A 22,541-nucleotide genomic window follows, 5' to 3' on the forward strand; every position below is an offset into this window, starting at 1 on the left:
CGACAGAAGGCTGTCCCTGAGTACGTCTAGAAACATTAACCTGAAAATGCAAACCATTTTAAAAGTAGCTTTCATATTTCTGTGAACTGTAAGACACTCCTGCTCCTGTGAATTAAATTCAGGCTTAAAACTTCGAAGACAAGAGTTAAAAAATAAGAAGTTAAATTCTCTGCCCGAACGCATTTGCTCAAGTGCAAAGCTAACAAACGCTAAAATTGTTGGCAACTCTTGTGCATTTCTGAATCATTAGGTAGTCAAACTATTTTTTGATTTTGCTTGCGTGATGTTGGATTATAATAATCCATATAAACCAGCGGCTTCCCCTTGCTAGGAATACTGCACTTACTTTTTGGTCATCTGATGTCGAAGGGATGCAAAAAAAAAAACAAGCGGAGGATCAGAAAGAACTAACAAAAAGGAACTTGCATGTACAGTAGTGGGATAGAACTGTCTGTATAGGAGACGAATGAAAATGAATACAGTTCAAAGTAAACAAACTAACGGAGAGCCAGGGAAGGTATGCTGAGCATTTCAGTCACCCTGCTCAGAAAACAATGAAGGGATGCTTTTCCTCATGAAAACTTAAACACGCAGGGCTTTGTGAGGGAGAGCTGCTCATCGGGGAAGTACACAGTTCTCCAGTGCTTCCCCACCACTGAGATGCACAATGCTCAGCTGCACGGTGGGACTGAAGCAGGACAACGACAACAAAGCCAACCACAAGTCATGTCTTCAGTTCCTTAAAGACCTCCCTCCCTAATGGAAGCCTAAACATCTGGGCCAAAATCACAATACTGGAGCACTTCTACTAAGAGTACTTACCATTTGAAAACAACGGGGCTTGCTGCCCACATCTGGCTGATGAGCTGGATGTACCAACCATCAGCCCTTCCAAGTCTAGTACAAATATTACGCATTTATTTATTTATAAGCCTGACAGCACTTTTATGCCTATTCTATTTTCCTTTAGTGATCAAACTATCTCGTGACTCTTTCTTAAGTAAAGACTGGGTCTCAGCAACACTTTCTGGTTGACGCTGCGTGAAAACACAAGCCAGGATTTCATACTTGGACAGCAGGGACTCATCCACACGCAGCATCTCACTGCTCAAAGAAGCCAGCTCCTCCAGTGAAGGCAGCTTTGCTGCTGGTTGTTTGCATAAAAAGCAACGTATTTATACTTAGCAATGCTTAATTGTGGCATTCCAATCTTGGTGCTGCCACGCTGAATGCCAAATGCCATGTCTTATGGCAACAAAGAGCCAGTAAGTGCTTGGGGACTCCAGTATGGGAAGGATGCAGCGTGCAAGCAAAGCCAGCAGCAGGAAGGTCTGTGCAGATCGGGGACAACATAATTGTGGATTGTACTCGACAGGATTAGCACAGAGATTAAAAAAGTAGTAATTATTTGCAAATTTTTGATGGAAGTAAGCGTTTGTATAACCTTATCCTAAAATACCACCTGCCTGTGGAGACCTCTAGCATACCTACAACAGGCTTTTTTTCAGACCTTACATTAGAGCATTAAACAGAAGCTTGAGTAACATTAAAGAGCTCTTTATCCAAGACACCGATAGCTGGAGATGCTTTGAGGCACCTCCAGTTTAAGGTTCACCAGTGGTCAGCAATGAAACGTTTGACAATCACCACCATGAAAAAGCTTGTTATTCTACATATGAATTTTGATTACTTCTACCAAAACAGTAACTAAAAAGTATTGCTTCGTTTTCCCATAACAGAAGCTCAGAAGTGTTCTAGGTAGTCACTAGTACTATAATTATTTGCAAAAAAAAACCACACAGAAAACCACAAATCAACCAAAAACCTTAAATGTAATATTAAATCTGCTGTTTATTTTTTAGTTCAGAAATACCTTCCTCAACTTCACCACGTGGCTACAGATTCTTAGCAGAACTCTTATAGCAGACAATAACTTCTGCATGGCACACAAGATGGTCAAGACTGATTCATAACTGTGAAATTTATTTTAAAAATAAATATGTAAATAAAAGGAGCATGGGAAAAAGACCAGCAAAACCCACCAGCACGGGAAGAAAGCTAAACATGTAAAGTGATCCACTTGGAACCTGCAACTCAGCTGATTAAGAAGTCACCTACCAACCAGCACAGGTGGCCATTGTATGCTTAGAAGAACTCATTCCCTCAATCCCTTCAATGAAGTCAGAATTCACAAAAAACTCCTGTTTAGGGTTTGATCCCACACCCACTGCAGTTGCTGTCACGTCATATCTGAGCACTGACATGAGCGCAAACAAAACAGAATGTTCATGTTCTTCCCCGATGAAATTATAATGTATAGGATTTTAATCACAAAATATCAATAAATGAAGAATTATACCGGTAAATCAATATTAAAATAGACTTGGGAGGGTCTTCCATATAATCTGGGGTATTATCAAAGAATAGCATCGTGCTCTGGCCAAACTGCAAGAGCCCCAACAAAGATGTTAGGAGCAATAACCCAGCTTTCAGGAAAAAACATCCACAGCACCACAGTGAGCACTGCAACTTTATAGATAGTACGCTCGGCACAGATGGACAAGTAATTTTTAGAAATGAATCACGCTGCAAATGATTTTACTAATTTTAAAACAGAGGTGAGGAACCAATAGCCTGCAGGCCAGATATGGCAGGCTGCTGCGGTTCGGATGGCTCACAGACACACACACGCCTCACTGCTACCACCACCAAGGCAGGCTGCAAGGAAAGCCATCCGGGTTTTAAGAGGCTCCAACAACTCACGTATTTTTAAACACATAATCCCTAAACACAAACATCAGCCCGAAGTTCCGAGGATTAAGTGAAATCTATGCTATTAGTTCACAAATCAGAAAAGCAGAAATCAAACCCCTGAGTTGCTTTCCATTAAATACAGCCCATCGCTGCTATCCTCAGAAGGTGAGACTTCACAGCCTGAAACATTTACATTATCTTAGCACAGAAAAGACAGTGGGGCTTCAAATTCAGACAGCAGCCTATGCTGCACTTATGGCAGAAGCATTTCAATACCTGCTTCGACAGAAAGGAACATACATATCCCACAGAGCTTATTTTGGACAAACTTCCACTGAAATCAATTAGTGGTTTGCCCTGAAAAGACCCAGTCCCACCTATAGACTTAAGTCTTTTATAGGCAGGTTTTTGTTGTTTTGGTTTTTTTAATTCCAAAGTGCAAAGTATTTCTAAACCTGAAAATGTATGCGAGGCTCCAAATGTGAAAAGAATAACAAGAAGTTCAGAAGAATATACCAAGGAAGAGAGAAATCTTCAGCTACCAGTCTATTTCCACCATTCCTGGCAACTACATTGCAGCTGCCATGACCGTACTGCTATTTAGTAAAGTGAAGGCTGCAGCTTTAATTGAAGTTGGGATGTTGTAAACAGAGAGCTGCCTGGCTCCGGCCTGTGCTCCAATACCAGCAGCAGCACAGCAATGGGAAGCATAAACAAACCTTTTAACTAGATTACAGCTTCTAAACTGGCCAAGAAATCCTTCAGCGAGGACTCCTGTGTGACAAAATGGCAAAGGAGGAAAAACACTTTGAAACAGCATCTTTAAAAAAAGCCACATCTTACCTGAGCCAGCATGAATGGGAGTCTGCCAGGGACAAGGACTTAAGTCTTCAAATGGGGCTACCCTTCAAAATCACCATTGGAGAAAAAAAAAAAGGGCAGAATATTCCAAACCAAATGGCTGCAAAATGGAAAGGTATTTTTCAAAAGCTCTAACGCCTCAAAATGCACTTAAAGACACGTTACCGAGCGTTCAACTACCAGAAGATGTTACCATTCCCATTGCAGGCAGCCATGCTGGAGAACAACCCAGCTAAAATGCATTGCATCACAACTGCGCCAACACACCCACCTCTTGCACCTGATCCTTCTAACAACCTGCCTTAGCCAAGCTTCCTCATGGAGCTCACAAGGGCCAGAACCCAGGAAAAAGAAAATTCTGCTGTAAAAATCCAGATTTTTGACAAAATAACTCTTCTTATCTACATACTGGATACCGATCCAGAACAAAAACACACATACACAGTTCTCATACAAAATAAAATTCACCTCAAGCCAACAGCATGTATATACAATAGGTAAACAAACACCTCGGTGTTGGTTGCATCAAAGTCTTAAAAGGCATGAGAGAAAACAACAGCCCCCTCCCCCACACCTTACAAGCACTTTGGGTGCACAATTAAAATATAAAGCAGTGCCAGCAGAGGCCCACCACAAGACAGCAAATCTGTGCTTGTTTTAGAGGGCTAATCACACATAGAAGTGTATAGAATTTGTGTGTATATGTAAGTATACACGTTTGCATGCATATGCTTGCGTGAGTATACAAACACATGTACAAAAATATAGGTTAGGTATATGGGTAAAAGCTTGAAGATCGAATAGCAAAACAACGTCTTACACAAATAAAAGAGGATCTCAGTAGGCTTCAAGAGACCAGCCTAAATAAGGTGTCAGCAAAGATCTACCTGAGCTTAAAAACAGAACCTCAAAAACTGGTGAAATGAAATTTAATGTAAAGTTTTTGAACCACCAGGCAGTCCGAATGGCAAAATTAAACCATCTGTATTACATAGGTCCACCTTTTCCTTGGCTGGTTTTTCCCTTTCTCCTATGTTAGGCTGCATTTGCTCCCTTTGGTAGCAGGGTACAAGGCAACATTATCGTGAGCCTCTTGTTATTTGGATGCTGAGAATTTCCCCATTTGATCCAACAGGATTTGTCGGGCAAACAACTGACAACTGCTCTGGTTCCCCCCGACTCGGCAATATTTCTTAGTGTGACCATGCTACTGATTGTGCAGACCAAGGGCCTAATATTTAAGATGCTATTTATGTTTGAGATCACTCTTCCTTCTCTAAGTAACAAAATAAATTTGGATTTCACATCACTGAAAATGGAGACTAATCTCAAATGAAAATAACACACACACACATATATATATATATATGTGTGTGTGTGTGTGTGTTATTATGTGTTATATATAATATATATATATATATTTAAATCCTGGACTTCACCATATATGGGAATTATGTAATTAACACAATGCTTCTACAGGTCCTAGCTACCAGCCTCTGTGAGGAAATAAGGCTTCTTAAAATGCTGCTTGCTTTGTTATGAAATATCTCTTGTAAAAGTAAAATAAAAGATACGCAAAAAAGCACATTGAAAAATCTAATGGATGAACAAAACCCTTTATCCTTTCTTCAGCAAAGGAAGTTATGAGAAACCCCAACTAATTTCCAGTCCTTTAAACACTTCCATTTTTAAAGTAAACTTCAGTCCCTCGAAACAGAGGACTTCAGAACGAACACACAGTGGTAACAACCAAGTGACAAACACCCCTCATATATCACCAGCTCTGTGTATCACCCCACAATGTCCCTCAGCTCCAGCCCAGGGAACCAACATGTGCTGAAGAACAAGGCACTCAAAGCCATGGTTTGTTCCATGGCCATTCCCATGGGACGGGCAGGAGGGAAGGGACAATCCCACAGTGGGAACATCTGTCGAGCTGCAGACAAACTGAGCTGATCAAGTGGTCTCACAAAGGTCTATGAATAGCCATCTCATGGTAATGACTGATTCCTGCTGCCATGTGCCACATCAAAACAACAACTCAGAGGTACAGCTCCAACCACAAATCTGTAGGGCCACACAATTGCTTCATTTTAAGCACCGCTTTAAAGCATCTACTTTTTGCACCTCTTATATATTCCTGCATGTACACAAACACATTTGTGCATGTAGCCAAACATATACACATATGTACCCAGGTACGTAGTAGGACATATACTCACACTCTGTAATTTCATATTTAATATGGTTTTGACAAATTTTAAGTTGATTTTAGAATTCTTTTAAGTCTGAACCCCCTTCTAGACAATTCATCAAAAATAGATGCCACAGTGATAAAGAAATAAAGAACTCTGAATCTGGAGAGCAGGAAGGAGTCAGCACTGCTTCATTTCTGAGCTGCTGCTCTTTGTAAGCAACCCACTGGATTTAACTGTAGTTCCACAGCTTTCAGGAGGCTTTAACAGTTGACGCATCTCCAATGGTTGTCCAAGATATTATTTCAGATCCAGGCTTTGGTCCTCGTGCAGGCCTACCTGAAACTGACTGAGCAGCATCGTGCCATCTAAGAGCTCCAAAATAATTACAATGGAAAGTCAGTGAAAGCCTGTGGTTTCAAACATCCAAATCGCTCTCAAAAACAAAGTCCTTGATGACAAAAGCTCATTCAAAAATGTATCCCGTATATTTTTCTTACTGAGATTGATGGTAACTTTGATATTCACTTCCACCACGATAAAAGAGAAGGCAATGTAAGGTCTTTAAACTAAACCAAACCAACCAAGCCCCAAACCAACATAACAAAACAAAGCACAGCAGCAGAACCACTCCTCGCTTCCCAAAAGTTTCAACAGCACTTCTGAAAAGGGAGCCTCGCCACTTCCAAAACTCATGTCCTGAACCACCTAGAGCTGAGATCCCTCTCTTGAAAGCTGCTGTGGTCACGGGGCTTCTTAAGACCTGGGAAGAGACAGGGAGCAGCAGGGCTGCACACAGGCATTGGGGGCCACACACATGGCAAGCCCCATCCAGAAGGGCAGCCATCCATGTTGGAGGATCACTGCTGCTCCAGATATGGATGTTGTAGCTATGGACTGAAGTCAAGGTGCAGACCTTCCACATGCAAACAACTGCCACGAGTAACAGTAGGGTAAAAAAAATAACATACTGACAAATGGAGTCAAATAAACCCTGATGTAAAACAAGGCATTCTGTTTGTGAGAGGAGTGTTGCTTATACCAACACCTTCAGTGCTTTTTAGAAGGAACAAAATGACTGATCCCTCCAGATCCAAAGAATGAAGGGATTAGAAGCAGAGGAAAAATTAAATCACTGGAAGTCCTCCATCATAAAGAAGGTTCTCTTTAAACATCCACTTACCTAGACTAAATACAAATGAACACATTCAACTACAATGAGCAGCACCACAGCAAACTTCAAGGGAAGACTGACTTCTAAAGGACAGGTACAAGCGTGGCCCAAGCAGAACCTTTCCAACTAGCACAGCCTACATCTTGGTGCCATAGGGCTCCTGCAAAGCAACCCCTCAGACTGCGAGCCCGGGCAGTCACTAACCTGGAATATGTAAAAATAAATGAACAAATCGCTATGCTTTTGCTCAGGAGATAAGTAATTGAAATATATGCACAGAGTTCTCCTGGAAACAACAAATATTTGTAGATACCTTTTCACAACAGCAGCATGAAAAGCTTAAGAAAAGCAAAAAACTACACTGCTTCTCCATTAGAGCTGTTGATAACTAGCAGCCTGCAGTAAAATGAGCACACAGATTCAGTTCTTCCAGTTCCTAAGAGGTCGCCTGATAGCGGCCAGACAACCCAAATCAGCCTTAGAGCCCATGGTATGAGGAACTGCTGTGGAAACACAGGAATTACCTCTGGCACAACACAAGCACACTCGTTCAGAGCCTCAGCCCCACAAATGGTTCCTCAGGACCGTTCCTATCTGATCCCCCAACCAGCGGATGTCTATTAAACACACACGGCTGTAGGAACCAGAGGCCTATGGAAATGAAGTTCCGCCAGCAATTCCATCTCTAGGGTTTACAATCAGAGGACACTATGGGTTGTTCAACCCAGTTTCAGAACTCTGTTAGGGCATTTTACTGAGCAACCAGATTAAATCAAACCCTGTCCATCTTAATAGTTAAAACACGCAGAAATAAAAGTGTTAATCTTTGTAATAAATAATACATCCCATCAGCTGGAGGCCATGGAAGCTGCAGGCAGATCTGTGGCTCCGCAAATACAGGGAGCATAATCCTGAGGCTACCCCAGGTTTCCATACAGGAATGAGAGCGCATCAGTGGTATCTCAGGTTGAGAAACAGAGCACTGTCATGAACAAGAGGAAACAGAGTCCTCTATTCCTGGACAGCCTTCTGCTGTCCAATCCTTGCACACAGTAAGTTAACTAAAAGAACGATAATATATTTAAAGAACGAGTTTTTATACATTTACCAGCCAGGCCTGAAGATGATTCTCATCAGCTTTGAAGATGATGATCACTTTGTCAAAGTTTTGCACGTGTTTAAAACCAAAAGTATCTCATTTTCACAAGCTAGCGGAAAACTTAAGGCAAACTATTAGGAAGAACTAGAGTTTAGGCTGTTACCTTTGAGTATTCCTCATGACATTTTTAAGTGATCAGATTAAATATACATTTCTCCCATTCTTTTCACCCCGTCTAATGACTCCTTCCTCAAACTCTTTCCAGCTTGGTCACAAAACCGCTGCTTCAAATTAGAAACTGGAGATCCCAAAGCATCCACGGGCGATCCCTTTCTTGTGGGTGCCCTTCCAGCATGAGGCAGAGGCAACGCACACCCGACGCTGACCTCCATTGAGCTGCCATGCCCCAATGAAACACATCCTCACGGCCTACTTCGTGGTGTGCAACTCACCGCGCTCCAGCTGCCTTTTTAAGATTACAAAGAGCGTAATTAAGCTCCAGAAAGAAGCAGACAACAGCAAATGTCCCACTTATAGAGGGGGTTCTTACATCAGCTACGTATCAATATCTCAGCTCTGACTTCTGGATTCTTTCTAGCCTCTGGAAGGCTTGTGCTCGCGTTTACTTCAACTCAGTTCAGCAAGTAGCTTATCCCCTTACATCTTATGTATTCTAGGCGTTTTGACACGTAGCTTTCCTTTAATTAGCAGGAAGCTGTCGGTTGAGCCTGCAGACGGCACCGAGCCCTGCTGACCACCACTGTTCTGGCCACTGCCGGAGCCCCGGCCTTCCACGGGCAGCCAGATCCCAACCCGAGCCAACTCCAGCCCGAACCCGGCTGCTGCCCATCCGAACCCCGGAGCTCTGAGGCGCCTCCTGACCCGGGGAACCGCCTGCGTGTGCCCCGAGCCCAGCTCTCCAACTTCAGCGGGCAAACAAGTCTTTGTATGAGCGGGGCCTACAGCCGGACCGAGCCAAAACCCGGCACCGAACCTTCACAAACCTCCGACACCCCGCTCCGCTCCCCACCGGGACCCTCCACGAGCCGCTCCGACCACCGACCCCCAGCTGCACACGACAAACCCCCAGCACTTCTCACCCACCCCCCGAACTTTCGCACCCCCTGGCCGCACAACCCCCCTGCTTTCTGTCCCCGCTCCCCGGGCCCGGCGGTGCCGCTTGGTGTCAGTGTGCCGGCCCTGAGGTAAACAACCGCCCCCCTCGCCCCGCCGCGGCCCCGCCACTCACCTCAGCGTCCCCCCGGCTCCCGGCCGGGCCCGGAGCGGCGCAGGCGGCGAACGCACACAAAGGGCAATAAAGGGGGAGGAGGGGAGCGCGGGGGGTGGGGGCCGCCCGGCTGCTCCGTGCTCCCGGCGGGGCCCTGCCTCCCTCCGCTGACGGCCGAGGGGAGGAGGACGAGGAGGAGGAGGGAGGAGGGAAGAAACTCTCCGCTGTCGCCTCACTCAGCCCCGGGTTCCTCCGGTCCGGGGGGGGGGGGGGGAAAAGGGGGGGGGGGAAGAAAGTCGGTGTCCGTACAGCGGCCCCCCCCAGCCCCCGCGGCGGAGAAACGGGCGGCCTGTCCCTTTAACGATATAAATAACGGCCCCCCCCCGCCCCCCCCGCGCTCCTCATCGTCAGCTGCCGCCGCTCCGGGCTGGGGGCTCCGGCACTGCCGGGGAGGAAGATGGGAGGCAGACACTGCGCATGCGCCGCGGGGGAGATCGGGAGGCAGCGGGGGGGGGGTGAAGGGGGGGGAAAGGAGGGAGGGAGGGCCGGGCCTACCCATAAGGCTGTGCGCGGGAACCCGGAAGGACATGGAGACAGGGGGAAGGAAGTGGGGGGGGCGGGAAGGAAGGGAGGGGCGGGGTGTCACGTGACGGGGCGGGCTGGGAGCGGGAGCGGGGCTGGGAGTGAAGGGAGAGGGACGGGACGGAACGGCGGTACCTCAGGTGGGGAGTGGGTGGGGAGTGGGTGGGGATGGGGGCTGCTGTGAGGGCTTTAATGGGAGATTTAATGGGGATTGTAGTGGGGGCTGCTGTGGGGGACTGCAGTGGAGGTGTGGGGGCTGCTGTGAGGGGCTGCAATGGAGGCTGCTATGGGGGAGGCTATGGAGGCTGCTTTGGGGGCTGCAATGGGGGCTCTGCAGTGGAGGCTGCTGTGGGGGATGCTATGGGGGCTTTAATGGAGGATTTAAAGGGGTCTGCAATGGGGGGCTACTGTGGGGGACGGCAATGGGGGCTGCTGTGGAGGCTGCAATGGGGGATGCTGTGGAGGCTGCAATGGGGGATGCTGTGGAGGCTGCAATGGGGGATGCTGTGGAGGCTGCTGTGGGGGGCTGTTATGGGGGCTGCTGTGGGGGCTGCAATGGGGGATTTAATGGGGGGCTGCTATGGGGTCTGCAATGAGGGGCTGCAGTGGAGGCTGGTGTGGAGGCTGCAATGGGGATTGCAGTGGGGGCTGCTATGGGGGCTATGGAGGCTGCATTGGGGGCTGCTGGCTTCTGTCACGGTCTTTTCAGGGCCCACTCGGGGCGGTTTTCCAAGGGCTGGCTGTGGGATCGCTGTTGAGCTGCGGCTTTCAGCCCAGCTGTGAGAGCTGGGTGGGTGCTGGGGGCTGTTAGCACAGCTCTCCTCAGGGTGAATGTCCTGGTGCCTGTATTAAATACAGCTCTGCCATCGCCTCCAAACACTAAATTAATCCCTTTTCCAAATAGTTACGATCGTATCCTCTTTCTTCTTTTCTTTAAAGATACAATCTGCAATGAATAAGCGGAAGTTAAAGGAGAGCAGTGGGGCAGATGGGGAATGCATCTCACAGGTTGGTAACACCTCGATGAGCTGTATTTATGTCATGAAAACTTTCCGTCCTTTGCCATCCATGTGATTCTGTAATTTCCAATTAGCCCTTCATAGCAGGAAAACCTTTTTTACTTGTGAATGGAGGATTGTTCACAGGGGGTCGTTCATTGGAACACTATAAATCTGGAAGTGAAGAAAGTAAGACTTTAAGCAGAGGAAAAGGTAGCTGAAAAATCAGGCAGACAAGCACAGTTTGACTACTGCCCACAATGGGGGAACTCAGATTGAGAGAATGGGACAGCAGTGACACATCTGTATGATAATGTTATACCTATCTTTTGGGTCACGTGGATGTTCACTTAAAAGACCTGATGCTGAAATATGATTTTTAAAGGAGTGACGCCTCGCTGACAGTTTGCAACTTAATCTCCAAAAGTCTTTGCCATGACACCAAGCACTGCAGAATCACAGCGTTGTAGGGGCTGGAAGGGTCCTCTAGAGATCATCAAGTCCAGCCCCGCTGCAAAGCAGGCCCCATACAGCAAGCACAATGATTTCTGTGCATTACAAAGCGATGCAGCGTGCAGGTATTGCACAACTGCTTGTAAGAGCGATGGAGAAATAGTGGTATAGAGTCCTGTTGGCTTTTAGAAGCTGGGATGCTCCGATTTGTGTGCTGATGGTCAGGTGGTAGAAGAAACACACTGCCATGATGAGGTTTGGACATTGAAAGTTGAAAATAGAGTTCCAAACAGCAAGTTTTTGAAGTGGAAAACAGGACAATATATAGCTAAAGTTATCCCATTAAGTATATCCCAACAAGTGGTCAAAATACTGGTATTTACTGTGCAAGTTGAAGGACCTCAGATCTTTATTTAATAGTCCTACTGGTGTTTACAATGTTCTTTGTAAGCAACATGTAACTTGAGTTTTTCTCCCACCTTTCTTCTCTCTCAATTTTTAGGAGCAGTGAGTCTGAATGGAACCTTGAAAGCTGATATACAGTTGTTATTTTATAGCCACTGGATATTGTAGGGAGCAACATTGTTAGCAGTGGTGGAAAAAGTCTATTTAGTGCAAGTCTGACCACGGATAGATTAGTGGGTTACTTTCTTAAGGTCGACTGGCAAATGTTTTCTGCCCTATGTTATGCAGGAAGTTATGAATTAGCGACCTAATGTGTAGCATCCCTTTGGGAGCAAAGAAATTGGAACAGAAGGGACTAAAGACTGACATGGCTGTTACCACATAGTCAGATAGTTTTGGTTTTTTTCCTTGTAGAACATTCTGCTTATTTCAACTTTATTCTTGCTTCCTATTCTACCATGGAGGACAAATAAAGCTTGCATGTAGAATAGCTGTATACATGTTTTGCTATTATTTACTGCATTAATTACATTATTGGTACATTCAGGTGTTCGAAGTACCAAGTGTTATTTCTCAGTCTTGAATTATATCCGTAGGTGCAAAAAATGCTGCGTGAAAGACTGTGTCACCATCGTGCGATGGGAAAATTGTTTGGGATGGATCAGCAGTACAAGTGAGTAACCAGCCTGAAATCATAAAGAATTCCTCCTTCAGACACAGTAGAAAGATAATAAGGTAAAATCTTTGCTATAGTTAAGCCTCAAACAGCAGGCAAAAGTGAGTGCATTTACTACAGCCAGTCCATGATGACTCCTTTAGAAGTATGTGTGCAGCATGAGTGTTCTAATTAAAGTGTGAGGCTAAGTGTATACATTTGTAAATGCTTGTGAATTGGAAATGGTGTTTTTTGATTACTTTGAATGTGAGACTCAGCAACTTGTTTCTCTATAGAAAATTTATAAGTTTATTTTTGGTGGTAATGGAATACAGACATGAAATGTCAGCGTTGCTGTTATCATTCCTAAGCTTTGAATGATCAGATTCAACACACAATCGGTTTCAAAGTTGTCAAAAATCAATAATATCCCAGTGGATTATTAGTTGTTCTATTGGTGTCAAGATTTTCCTTGACTATATTGGCCAGTCTTCTTTCTTCACATGCTACACTGAAGTCACGTGAAATGATCTTAATTTATTTTTAAGTTTGTGCTTTGATGGTAGAGAATTATAGAACTTTATAAACTAGTGATACTCTTCTGCATGATTTGATATCTCAAAATACCTTAAGAGATCAAATCACTCAGCTTTTGTACTCTCGTCCTGTAAGCACTGATAGGAGGTTGAAATGCATGATTTTTTTCTGCTGTTTGAAAGATTCGTTGAATTTTCCATAATTTCAGTGAATATTGCCTGATGTGAAGCTTAATTTATTGCTGTTTGCATCACAGGCATCTCCTGGAAATGCTGAAGCAAACTACAGTTCATGGAGAAAGTAACTCTGCCCTCATTATTGGACCCCGTGGATCAGGAAAGACTGCGGTATGGACACAAATTACAAGTTAACACTGGGTTTAATAAGGCATGAAGCAGGTGACCTCACTGAAGTCATGAGAGCTTTTGGAGCTGATTTTTGTCTCTGTGCCTGCTTATAAGGAGAGAACTCCTGGTTGTCTATGTATAAAAGGAAAGCGTTCTAGGATTTATTCTGAGCTAATTCTGTTGAGTGGAGAAATTCTGTATTGAGAAATAGTTTTTCTAAAGAACGCTCAAACATTTGAAATGTTTCTAGTGCTGAGTTTATAGTAATAAAAACAACTACAACAACAACAACAACAAAAGCTGCTTCAAGTACACTTGACAAAGCCTCATGCCTGCCTGTCCTCACAGTGACTTGCAGAAGCATTCATGGTTTTGGAACCCTTCTGTGTTTCTACCAGGTTTCATGGAATCTTTCAGCATTTTTGCTGTTACTTACACTTCTGCCATGGTGCTTGCCATGAAAATGTTCATCTTTGCAATTAAAGTCAAGTTTTGTTTGAGAAGTCCCTCAAAAGTTCACCTGCTGTTGCTATTGGACATCTATAAAAATAGCTGAAAAGTTGCCCAAAAATATAAAGAAAAACACTAAAGACTGTTGGACAGGTCAGCATGATGGGAAAGGTGTTACAATAAGGGTGTGATAATAGAAAGACCAGCACAATAGAAAGGAGCTATAAAGAAAGAAGATTGCTCACCCGTTTCAGAAGACTTCAGGTTTGCAGAGGATAACTTCACCAAGAGGAGATCTCCAAGAAGAGATCCTTCCCAGTAGCAGTCAGCCCTTAAATGACATCAAAGAGGTGGAGCCAGGCTGCAGCCCTTCCTGTCTCACAGGTGAACTGCCTTCCCTTGTGCTCCCAGGGCTGACCAGGTCATTTCCCCAGCTGATTCAGGCCATGAGTCCGCAGTTCCCATACAAGAGCAGATTTGTATAATTCTACATGTTTACATTTAGTGAATGGTGATACATCTTAATTCTATTTTAAATGCGTCAGATAACATTGTTATCTAAGTTACAGGGCTATAGAACATTATTTATGTTCGAGCATTATGTATTTTGCTTATTGTGAGTGTGGGTTTTGTATTTTTAAAGAATTCTTTAGTTGAGACACACGATCACATCTAACCAAGGCATCATGTTATGTAAGCACTTCTTTTACATTTGCATTAGTATATTATTTAATAAATAGGTTCCTTTTTACTGAAAGATGTCTCTGGGATTAATTTCGGAACCCTTCCCAAGAGCTAAAGCTAAGACTTCCATATCTTAAGTACAGTTGAATATAAATACTTTAATAAGTGGTAAAACAAGGGAATACTTCATGAAGTGAATGTGAAATTTTCCCTTTATTACTTCTGAAAAGACTCAGAAATTTTTGTCACCTCATGAACTGCTCGTACTTCTTGCTGTCCAGGATTATCAATTTGTAGATATTTCTTACATGTTAATCTGGTTATAAAGAAGTTTTGTGTCTTTTTTCCTAGTTATTGAATCGCGTCTTAAAAGACCTCAGAGAAATGAAGCAAGTTAGAGAGAACCTCTTGGAAGTTCATCTGAATGGCAAGTAATGCAGCGCTCTTCAAATACGTGACATTCAGCTGCTGTGTATTGTGTGTACTTCAGGAGAGTTTTAGTTCTGCCATTTGCAGTCTATTCCTGAATGTCAGTGTGCTTGTCTGTTAGCTCCAGAATGTCTTCCTTTGCGTATATGTGTAGATAATGTGACTGATAATAACTCTTTCTCTCAGAATGTTAGAAATAATTCAGCTGTGAGCAAGTTATTTGAAATAACATTGTATTATGCGTGGAAAATGACCATCTTGTCTGTATTTTTCCAAAGGCCTGCCTTTGTAAGGCTTTAATGTGAGAGAAGCTTCTGGATACTTTTCCAATGGCTGTAGGCATGGCTGCTTGGAATGAGGGAGAGCCACCAGTTCTTCACAAGCTGTTGTTTTCTTTCAGGGCTTTTGCAGACAAATGATAAAGTGGCCTTGAAGGAGATCACCAGGCAGCTGCAGCTGGAAAATGTGGTTGGGGATAAAGTTTTTGTGAGTATCAGCTTTATTATATTCTTTGCTCATCTCCCTCTAAAATCCTTGCCTAGAAAGCTAGTTTTGTAGAACACATTGTTGAAAACAAATGGGCTCTGAATGTTCATTAGCAAGATTACAGCGGGCTGGCTTGGTTTAAGGGATGTAGCAGCCTTTACCTATAATGACCATGATTGCCAAACACTTCATGCATGCCTAAAAATGTGCTGAACATGGCTGGGTTTGGATAACTTATTAGAAAAGGTTCACTTCAGCTCAAAATAATTGGAGGAATGGAAAGGCTTTCTTAAAACTTACCCGAATCCTCTGTATGAAGTGAATATTCGTCATTCCAAAGAGGCTGTTTTCAGAGGATGAGTGAATTTTGGAAACATCAGTTTTATAACATCCCAAGACAAAAAGTAAGCAAATTAACTGACCCCAAAGCACCATCTTGAGTATATTTGAAACCACCTCTACTGCATGTGGATATTGATCCAGTCTGATACAGGATGGACTGTCCATTGTAGTTAGACTTTATTATCTTTTGCAGATGCTTGCTTCCTAGGCTTGCCTTTGCTTTTCTGCTTATCCCATATTTGTTACAGCAGTTCACTGCTTTCTGCTGGGAATATTTGATCTCATAAGGCTGCAAAAAAAAGTGGCAGACTGCTGGTTTTCTATGGGACCTGCTAGGGGATGGTTATTGCATATGTGTAAGTAGAAGACTGGGTATGCAATGGCTACTTAAGGAAGAGTTCTGATTATACACCATGAAGTAACACAGTAACTTTTCAACTGTGGACAGGTTTTGTTACCGCAGTTTTAGGAGGAGGTGAGCTTTAGTGGGTGTCTCAGCTTGTATAATTAAGACAAGGATGCTGCAAAATGACTGTGAAACTTTTATCCTCTGTATAGGGCAGTTTTGCAGAAAATCTTGCATTCCTTCTTGAAGCTTTGAGGAAAGGTAAGCAGCACCAGCACCGTTCTGGAGCTGTGTGTTTGTTTGTCTCTTGATTGGAAAGCATGCAGCTGTTTCTTCATTGTATTGTAAAAGGAGGCCCAAGAATGCTGTGGTTACAAAATAATGCAAAAAATGAGTAATACTAAACAAACATTGACTTAAGTGGTGCCATAAAGATTTACACGCAAGGGTCGGCTATGAAGGATAGATTATTTTGTTCTCATTAAACCTATTAAAAATAGTGTTTCTAAATAATAGCCATAGGAAGTTGTCCCTTGCACCCAGAAATGATGCTTGGCAAAATGGCACAAAACTTACCAGTCTGACAGTGTATCTTTTTAGTGATGTAGGAATACATATAAAAGGAGGGCTTAGGGAAATAGCTGAAAGAAAGTCTGTATGTTATAAAGAGCAGGAGATGTGAAACAAAGGTGTAGAATTGGAAATGGCAGTGATGCAGCCATGCTCATTTTGTAACTTGTTATCACAGGAGACAGGACCAGCAGCTGCCCGGTCCTGTTTGTGCTGGATGAATTTGACTTGTTTGTGCATCACAAGAATCAGACGCTGCTGTACAACCTGTTCGATATATCCCAGTCAGCACAGACTCCAGTAACCGTTATTGGACTCACATGCAGGCAGGTAAGAACTCGCACTTCAAAAATATTCAGCTCTTTCTTAGTTGCTGTGTTCTCTGTTCTCCACTTCTGATATGTTCCTTCATTTACCAAGACTTTCTCAGTTGAGAACAGATAGATAGGTGTGTTTACTGTGAAGTAATTAGTTCTAACACTGGAAGCTGGTGCTTAAAGTCATACTGTTTTGCCTTAGTAATCTCTATTGGTTGCAAAAGGACAGATTATAGCAAGAGCAATAATCGTGAAATCTTTAATTGAAGCCTGGATCTGAGGTTGATGGGGCTTGTGTGGTATTTAACAGAGTGAATTGATACAACTTAATAGAATGGTTAATAATTGATATGTTAAATTATAGCCTTTTCTTTTGCTCCGTTGTCTGAGTCAGGTTTCTCCATCACTCGTAGTTTAGAACCCAACATTGCTCTGCTTTTGAATCTGCATTTGGAAGCTGTAGTGGTTCTGAGCTGTTGCTGCTTAGTTTTTCAACTGCTTGTTGCATGTGTGTGTGTGTCTTATAAGCCAGATATTTTGCACTGTTGGTGCTCTGTTGACTCCAACCAGCTTTTTGGTGAGGGATTCTGATATTCTGATATTCTGAAAGCTGGTTTTGTTGCAAGTAAAAGGGAAAAATAGCTAGAAACAATGTAATCATTGTGTCACAGCAGAAGGTGGGGGAACAGAACTGCATTGCTTCAAGTGGAGGAAACGCAGCTTGCTTCTGATGCTAATCTATTGCTATCAGCTCTGAGAAAAATAAGATTTTCTGCATTATCTTCAGCCACCAACTTGATGGCAGATGTGCTGAGCTGTGTGTCACAGCCCAGGAAGACTCACATTGGCTCTTGGCACTGTTTTAGTCGGAAATGTTCAGTCTGACAAAAGGCACGTGAGCTGCCAGCTGCTGTACCTGCCATACACAGCTTCTCTCCAGCCGTGGGGGGCTGCAACATCTCCAGCTCAGGCTTAAGGAACTGAAATATTTGCATCATCTATGGAGAAATTTGCCATGTTTCCTAGCAACTAATTATTGTGGTGATGCAGTGCACCACATGGTTTGGGTGAGTGGCAAATTCTTAGGCACTTCAAGGCACGTCAGTTGCAGTAATTAGCAGAGGAGCGCCTGAAGTCTGAGAATTCACCTGGGTGGGTTTTTAATTGTCATTTCTACTGTAGCAAAGAATGCACTAAGAAATAACACTGATTATTTTTACCAGGATATTCTGGAGCTCTTGGAGAAGAGAGTGAAATCAAGGTTCTCTCACCGACGGATCTATTTGAAGAATTCCATTCCTTTTAAGCAGTACATCAGGATATTCAAGGAGCAGCTTTCTCTTCCTGCTGAATTTCCTGACAAGGCTTTTGCACAGAAATGGAATAGCAACGTTCAGGTATCTGAAGCTCTTGATATTTGGTTTTGCTAAAACTGGTAAGAAAAGATCTTTTAAAATTGTCGTGCTTTTAGCCTTAGATTAGCATTTCCTTTCAATATATGATATGAGTTGAATCAAATTGCAGTAGACGATCTTTGATTACTGATGTGTGGACACAGAAGCGTTGCACAGGAGACCAAAAAGTTCAGGTTACACATGAAGAAGAGCATTGTCAGTGCAGGCTGAGCTGTGTGTGATGGTCAGTGAACGAGTGATGTGCTGAGATGATGAAAATACCCTTTTTTTGTAGCTTCTGTCAGAAGACAAAACTGTGAAAGATGTATTGCAGAACCTTTTCCACTACAGCAAAGATCTGCGTTCGCTCCATTTCCTGCTGGTATGTATTTGGATACAGTATCTTCCTGACTTACCATTACCTGTAAAGATCACGGTTGTCTTCAAGGCAGCTGTCAGAGCTTTATGTGAAGCATCCTACAGAAGACAGGTAGCATTAATTTAAACACCATAAAATGTCTGCGTGCTTCTGCCTGCGTGAAAAACTGACTAAGCGTAAGTGCTAATATGTCACTGTGTGCGAGTATTCAGACTTTACCTTCAGCTCTGTGATGGGCTGCCCTGTGCAGTGTTTGCAGCCTGTCCCAACTCTGGATTTTTATCCTCTGTGATACGTGGATCATTGACTTCTGGCTCTGATGCTGAAAGCAGAGCGTGGGCAGAGTCACTTCTCTGGTGGTCCTCTGCTTCATTGAGTTAGTTACAAGATTGCCAGTTATTCTGAGTTCAGCAGCACCGGTTTATTTCTGTGTGGTACGAATGAATGCCAAAGAGGCTGTTGGGATTAACTTTTCCTTGAGCTGCAAGGTGTGTCAGAGCTGATGCCCATTAGCCTTCGTAGTCCAGAACCTCATTCTGTTCCTTTGGAAGCTGAGTGATCACGCTCCTTTATGAGGCTGTTACACTGACATCTGCAAGGAGAGGAAGAGGCCAAAAGAAGTATGTGGTTGTAGAAAGCATTGGATGATCTCAGTGGAAGGGCTGCTTTCAGTAGTTGAAATAGATATTGTTTTCATAACACAGATATGCAAAAGTAGGAGGCAGTCACTGAAAGCCAGTTTTTCTGTCTCTATGAATATACTAAAGAAAGAGCAAGTGAAGGTCGCTGCTTGTGCCTGCTGCTGTGTGAAGGTCCTGGGTAACCCATAGCTTTGAAGGAGTGGAGGTGAAGGAGGTCAGATAATTGTGTGTTTATTGACTCCAGTTTGTTCAGAACTCGCTTTCTGTGACAGCCAATTGAAGACTGATAACAATCCAAATTGTGACAAGCCATGAGCTGCCATCAGATGCTTTCCCAGCAGTGACGTGAGTAGCTCTGCTTATAGAAGTCTGTTTAGAATAGCTGTAAGTACTTGCAGCAATCACTGAAGTATGTTAATCCATTGAGATCAATCTAAACAAGCTAATGAGTGTTTATGTCCTCTGGTGAGGAGGCTTTAAAGTTTTGAGCCTGGAAAACCTTCCTGGCAAAACATAGATGTAGCTATCAGCTATTTACAGGGTTTTTGTGTGAGCACACATTGCGTGGGGCTTGTTCATTAATGATTCCAGGAGGTGACTTCAGGGGAAATGTGTTCTGCTGCATTCCATCTCTGAGTAGAAACTGTGTCGGTCATTAGTAATTAAATGAAAAAATGCCTTCTGTTTTATTTTTAGATGCTTGCTGTAAGTAATGTTACTGTTTGTCACCCTCTCATCACCGCATCAGATCTTCAGGAGGCAAGCAAGCAGTACAGGATGGACTCGAAAGCAAATATTGTCCATGGTAAAGCTCAGGCCTTTTTCATCCCTGTGTTTCTTAATAGCACGGCAAGCACCGAGTCCATCCCTTCTTCTGATGATCCCTGAGGGCACGAGTTGGTTGGGGAATACATGTACCCAGAGGGGCTGTTCCCACTGCTCTGCATTCTTACATCCGTGTGTGGATGTAACAGTGCTGGGTAAACCAGGAGCTCAGTGCCCTGCAAGTTGTGCTGCTTGGAGCTGACCATGTGAGTGCTTCCGGGAGCTCCCTTCCTAAACCTCAGCAAATGTGTTGAGCAACGTGCTAAAACGTTTGGGAATTGGTACAAACAGGGAAAGGAAAGAAACAGCTGCTGAGGGTACAGAGCCCGGATGCATTTACAGGAGGAACTGCTCTTATCCCATTGCTGCTTCTTTGCTCCTAGAAGTTGCAGGCTTTGGTTTGCTTGGCCCTGTGATTCTCAGTGCCCTGTTAGTATTTCACTGCGTCACTTCCTTAGCTGGTAACCCCTGCAGACTCTCACTCCATGACATGCTGTACAGCAGCACAAAGATTGATTTGATGCTGCCTGAAATTCTTTCTCATGCTATATCTCACAGAATGGCCTGGTGGCAAAGGCCCACAGTGCTCATCCAGCTCCAACCCCTGCTGTGTGCAGGGTCACCAACCAGCAGCCCAGGCTGCCCAGAGCCACATCCAGCCTGGATGTCACACATCCACAATCATCATTTTTTGTTCTCATTAAATTTCTGGGGCTCTGACAAAACAGCTTCTTAACATTCTTGCTTCAAGTATCTGGAGAAGGAATGCTCTGCTTTAATCCAACCGCTCCATTCTGGAATTGCATTACAATTATGAAGATAAAAACCACAAACGTAAAGCCCACAGCTTACAAAAAGTATTAAAAGCAGCCAATGAGCTGCTTGTATTTCTGGTGAGCTGAAGAAAACCACTGAGAGCTCTTGTCTTTCCCTTTAGGTTTGTCTGTCCTGGAAATCTGCCTGATTATAGCAATGAAACACTTAAATGATGTTTATGAAGGAGAGCCCTTTAACTTCCAGATGGTGTACAATGGTGAGAGAAACGCATGAATGTGCCATACAATAAATCACTCACTTCACCCCAAGTAACTTTTCCTGCCTCTCACCTCTGCAGAGTTCCAGAAGTTCATCCAGAGGAAGGCACCCTGCATGTACAACTTCGAAAAGCCCGTTGTGATGAAGGTAAACCCGAGACGTACCTTTCTCTGATGTATTCAGGTGTGGTTTTCGCTGGTGCACGCGTTGTGCCGGCACACACACGGCGCTGTGCTGGGAGCAGCCTTGCTCTGCCCTCTGCTGGTCCGCCAGGCGCTCAATTCTTGGCTCTCAAATGAGCATCACCGATGGAAGCGCAGTGGCCGGCAAGAACTGACTGCTAACACGAGCAGCTCGTGCTCCCCCCGAGGAGGGGGCTCAGGCTGGGCTCTGGTGTGGCATTGCACCTCCATAGCACGGCAGCCCAACACGTGCCTGTGCAGATGTGTTCGGTTAATGAACTTACATAACACTGCAGCCAGCAGCTGAGCAGTCCAGAGCTATTCTGATCTTGTGCAACACTTCTAAGCTGAGTTTGATTGTATATCACAGCATCTCCTGTGTCACTCAAACTGTCCAGAGCAGCTCAGAGCGATGTTGTCTTCCTTCTCCTAACCAGTTTTTCACTTGCTTTCAGGCATTTGAACACTTACTGCAGCTGGAATTAGTAAAGCCCATGGAAAGACCGTCGGTGCGTTCTCAGCGGGAATATCTCTTAATGGAGCTGCTGCTGGACAACAATCAAATCATGGATGCTTTGCAGGCCTATCCCAACTGCCCCACAGACGTCAAGCAGTGGGCAGCGTCGTCGCTGAGTTGGCTGTGAACGCCTGGAACCTCCCAGTGGGACATTGGAGGTAACTGTAGGCTCCGCGGGATGTAACACCCATATTGTGGGGGTCAAATGAATAAAGGTTTGCAAGAAGGTTTTTTGCTTTGCCGGTTGTTTTTGCATTTGTTTGAATTCTGAAGAGCCACAGTCCTATTAGCTTGTCATAGTGAGTTTTTAAGGCCTTACAAGCTCTGAGCTGAGCTCACAGAGGATCAGAACTCCCCCTTTTCCTCACTATCTTTACTTTGTAGAAATCAAAGCAGTTGCTCCTGTGAGTTTCTTCGCCCCAGGTTAAGGCAGCTGCAGCTCAGAACCAGAAGTATTTAATTGTCAACAACACTTGGTTCATTCTTCGGTCTGATGAGCGCAATTCAGAGCTGCCATTTCCGAGTTAATTTTTAAAGCCCAGTATTCGCTGTCTGCCCCTCTGCATCCTTTGGAAGGAAAGAGGGGGACAGGCTGGCACTGCAGGGCTGTGCATGGGGTGGAGAAGGGTTGCTTGGAGCAGCTTCCCCCTTGTAGC

General features: G+C 44.1%; 2 protein-coding genes across 13 annotated transcripts in view; one reads left to right on the forward strand and one right to left on the reverse strand.

Annotated features, from left to right (window-relative positions):
• The window catches only part of MBD5 (methyl-CpG binding domain protein 5), a 120,247-nt gene extending 110,806 nt beyond the window's left edge, over positions 1–9,441 (reverse strand). For all 12 annotated transcript variants that reach the window (XM_015869254.2, XM_015869253.2, XM_015869252.2 and 9 more), the window contains exon 1: positions 9,333–9,441. The gene's annotated coding sequence lies outside the window, so the exon portion shown is untranslated. The remainder of the gene's footprint in view (positions 1–9,332) is intronic.
• Positions 9,442–9,451: 10 nt separating this feature from the next.
• Positions 9,452–22,116, forward strand: ORC4 (origin recognition complex subunit 4). The gene is made up of 14 exons (XM_015869265.1): positions 9,452–9,566; positions 10,833–10,901; positions 12,346–12,422; positions 13,198–13,288; positions 14,774–14,849; positions 15,252–15,337; positions 16,238–16,286; positions 16,774–16,925; positions 18,136–18,309; positions 18,602–18,688; positions 20,023–20,131; positions 21,089–21,184; positions 21,266–21,333; positions 21,824–22,116. The coding sequence occupies exons 2-14, from the start codon at positions 10,845–10,847 to the stop codon at positions 22,010–22,012; spliced, it is 1,311 nt and encodes a 436-aa protein (XP_015724751.1). The 5' UTR covers positions 9,452–9,566; positions 10,833–10,844; the 3' UTR covers positions 22,013–22,116.
• The last annotated feature ends 425 nt before the right edge of the window (positions 22,117–22,541 follow it).

The sequence above is a fragment of the Coturnix japonica genome, chromosome 7 (genome assembly GCF_001577835.2).
Source record: "Coturnix japonica isolate 7356 chromosome 7, Coturnix japonica 2.1, whole genome shotgun sequence".
NCBI lineage: Eukaryota > Metazoa > Chordata > Aves > Galliformes > Phasianidae > Coturnix > Coturnix japonica.

What these genes read in the sequence shown, in the direction of transcription:
- ORC4 (XM_015869265.1), top strand. Translation starts at nt 10,845, where the DNA reads ATGAATAAGCGGAAGTTAAAGGAGAGCAGTGGGGCAGATGGGGAATGC. An exon ending in GGGATGGATCAGCAGTACAA is followed by an intron (nt 12,423 to 13,197) that starts GTGAGTAACCAG and finishes TTTGCATCACAG; the next exon opens with GCATCTCCTGGAAATGCTGA. An exon ending in GAAAGCAAATATTGTCCATG is followed by an intron (nt 20,132 to 21,088) that starts GTAAAGCTCAGG and finishes CTTTCCCTTTAG; the next exon opens with GTTTGTCTGTCCTGGAAATC.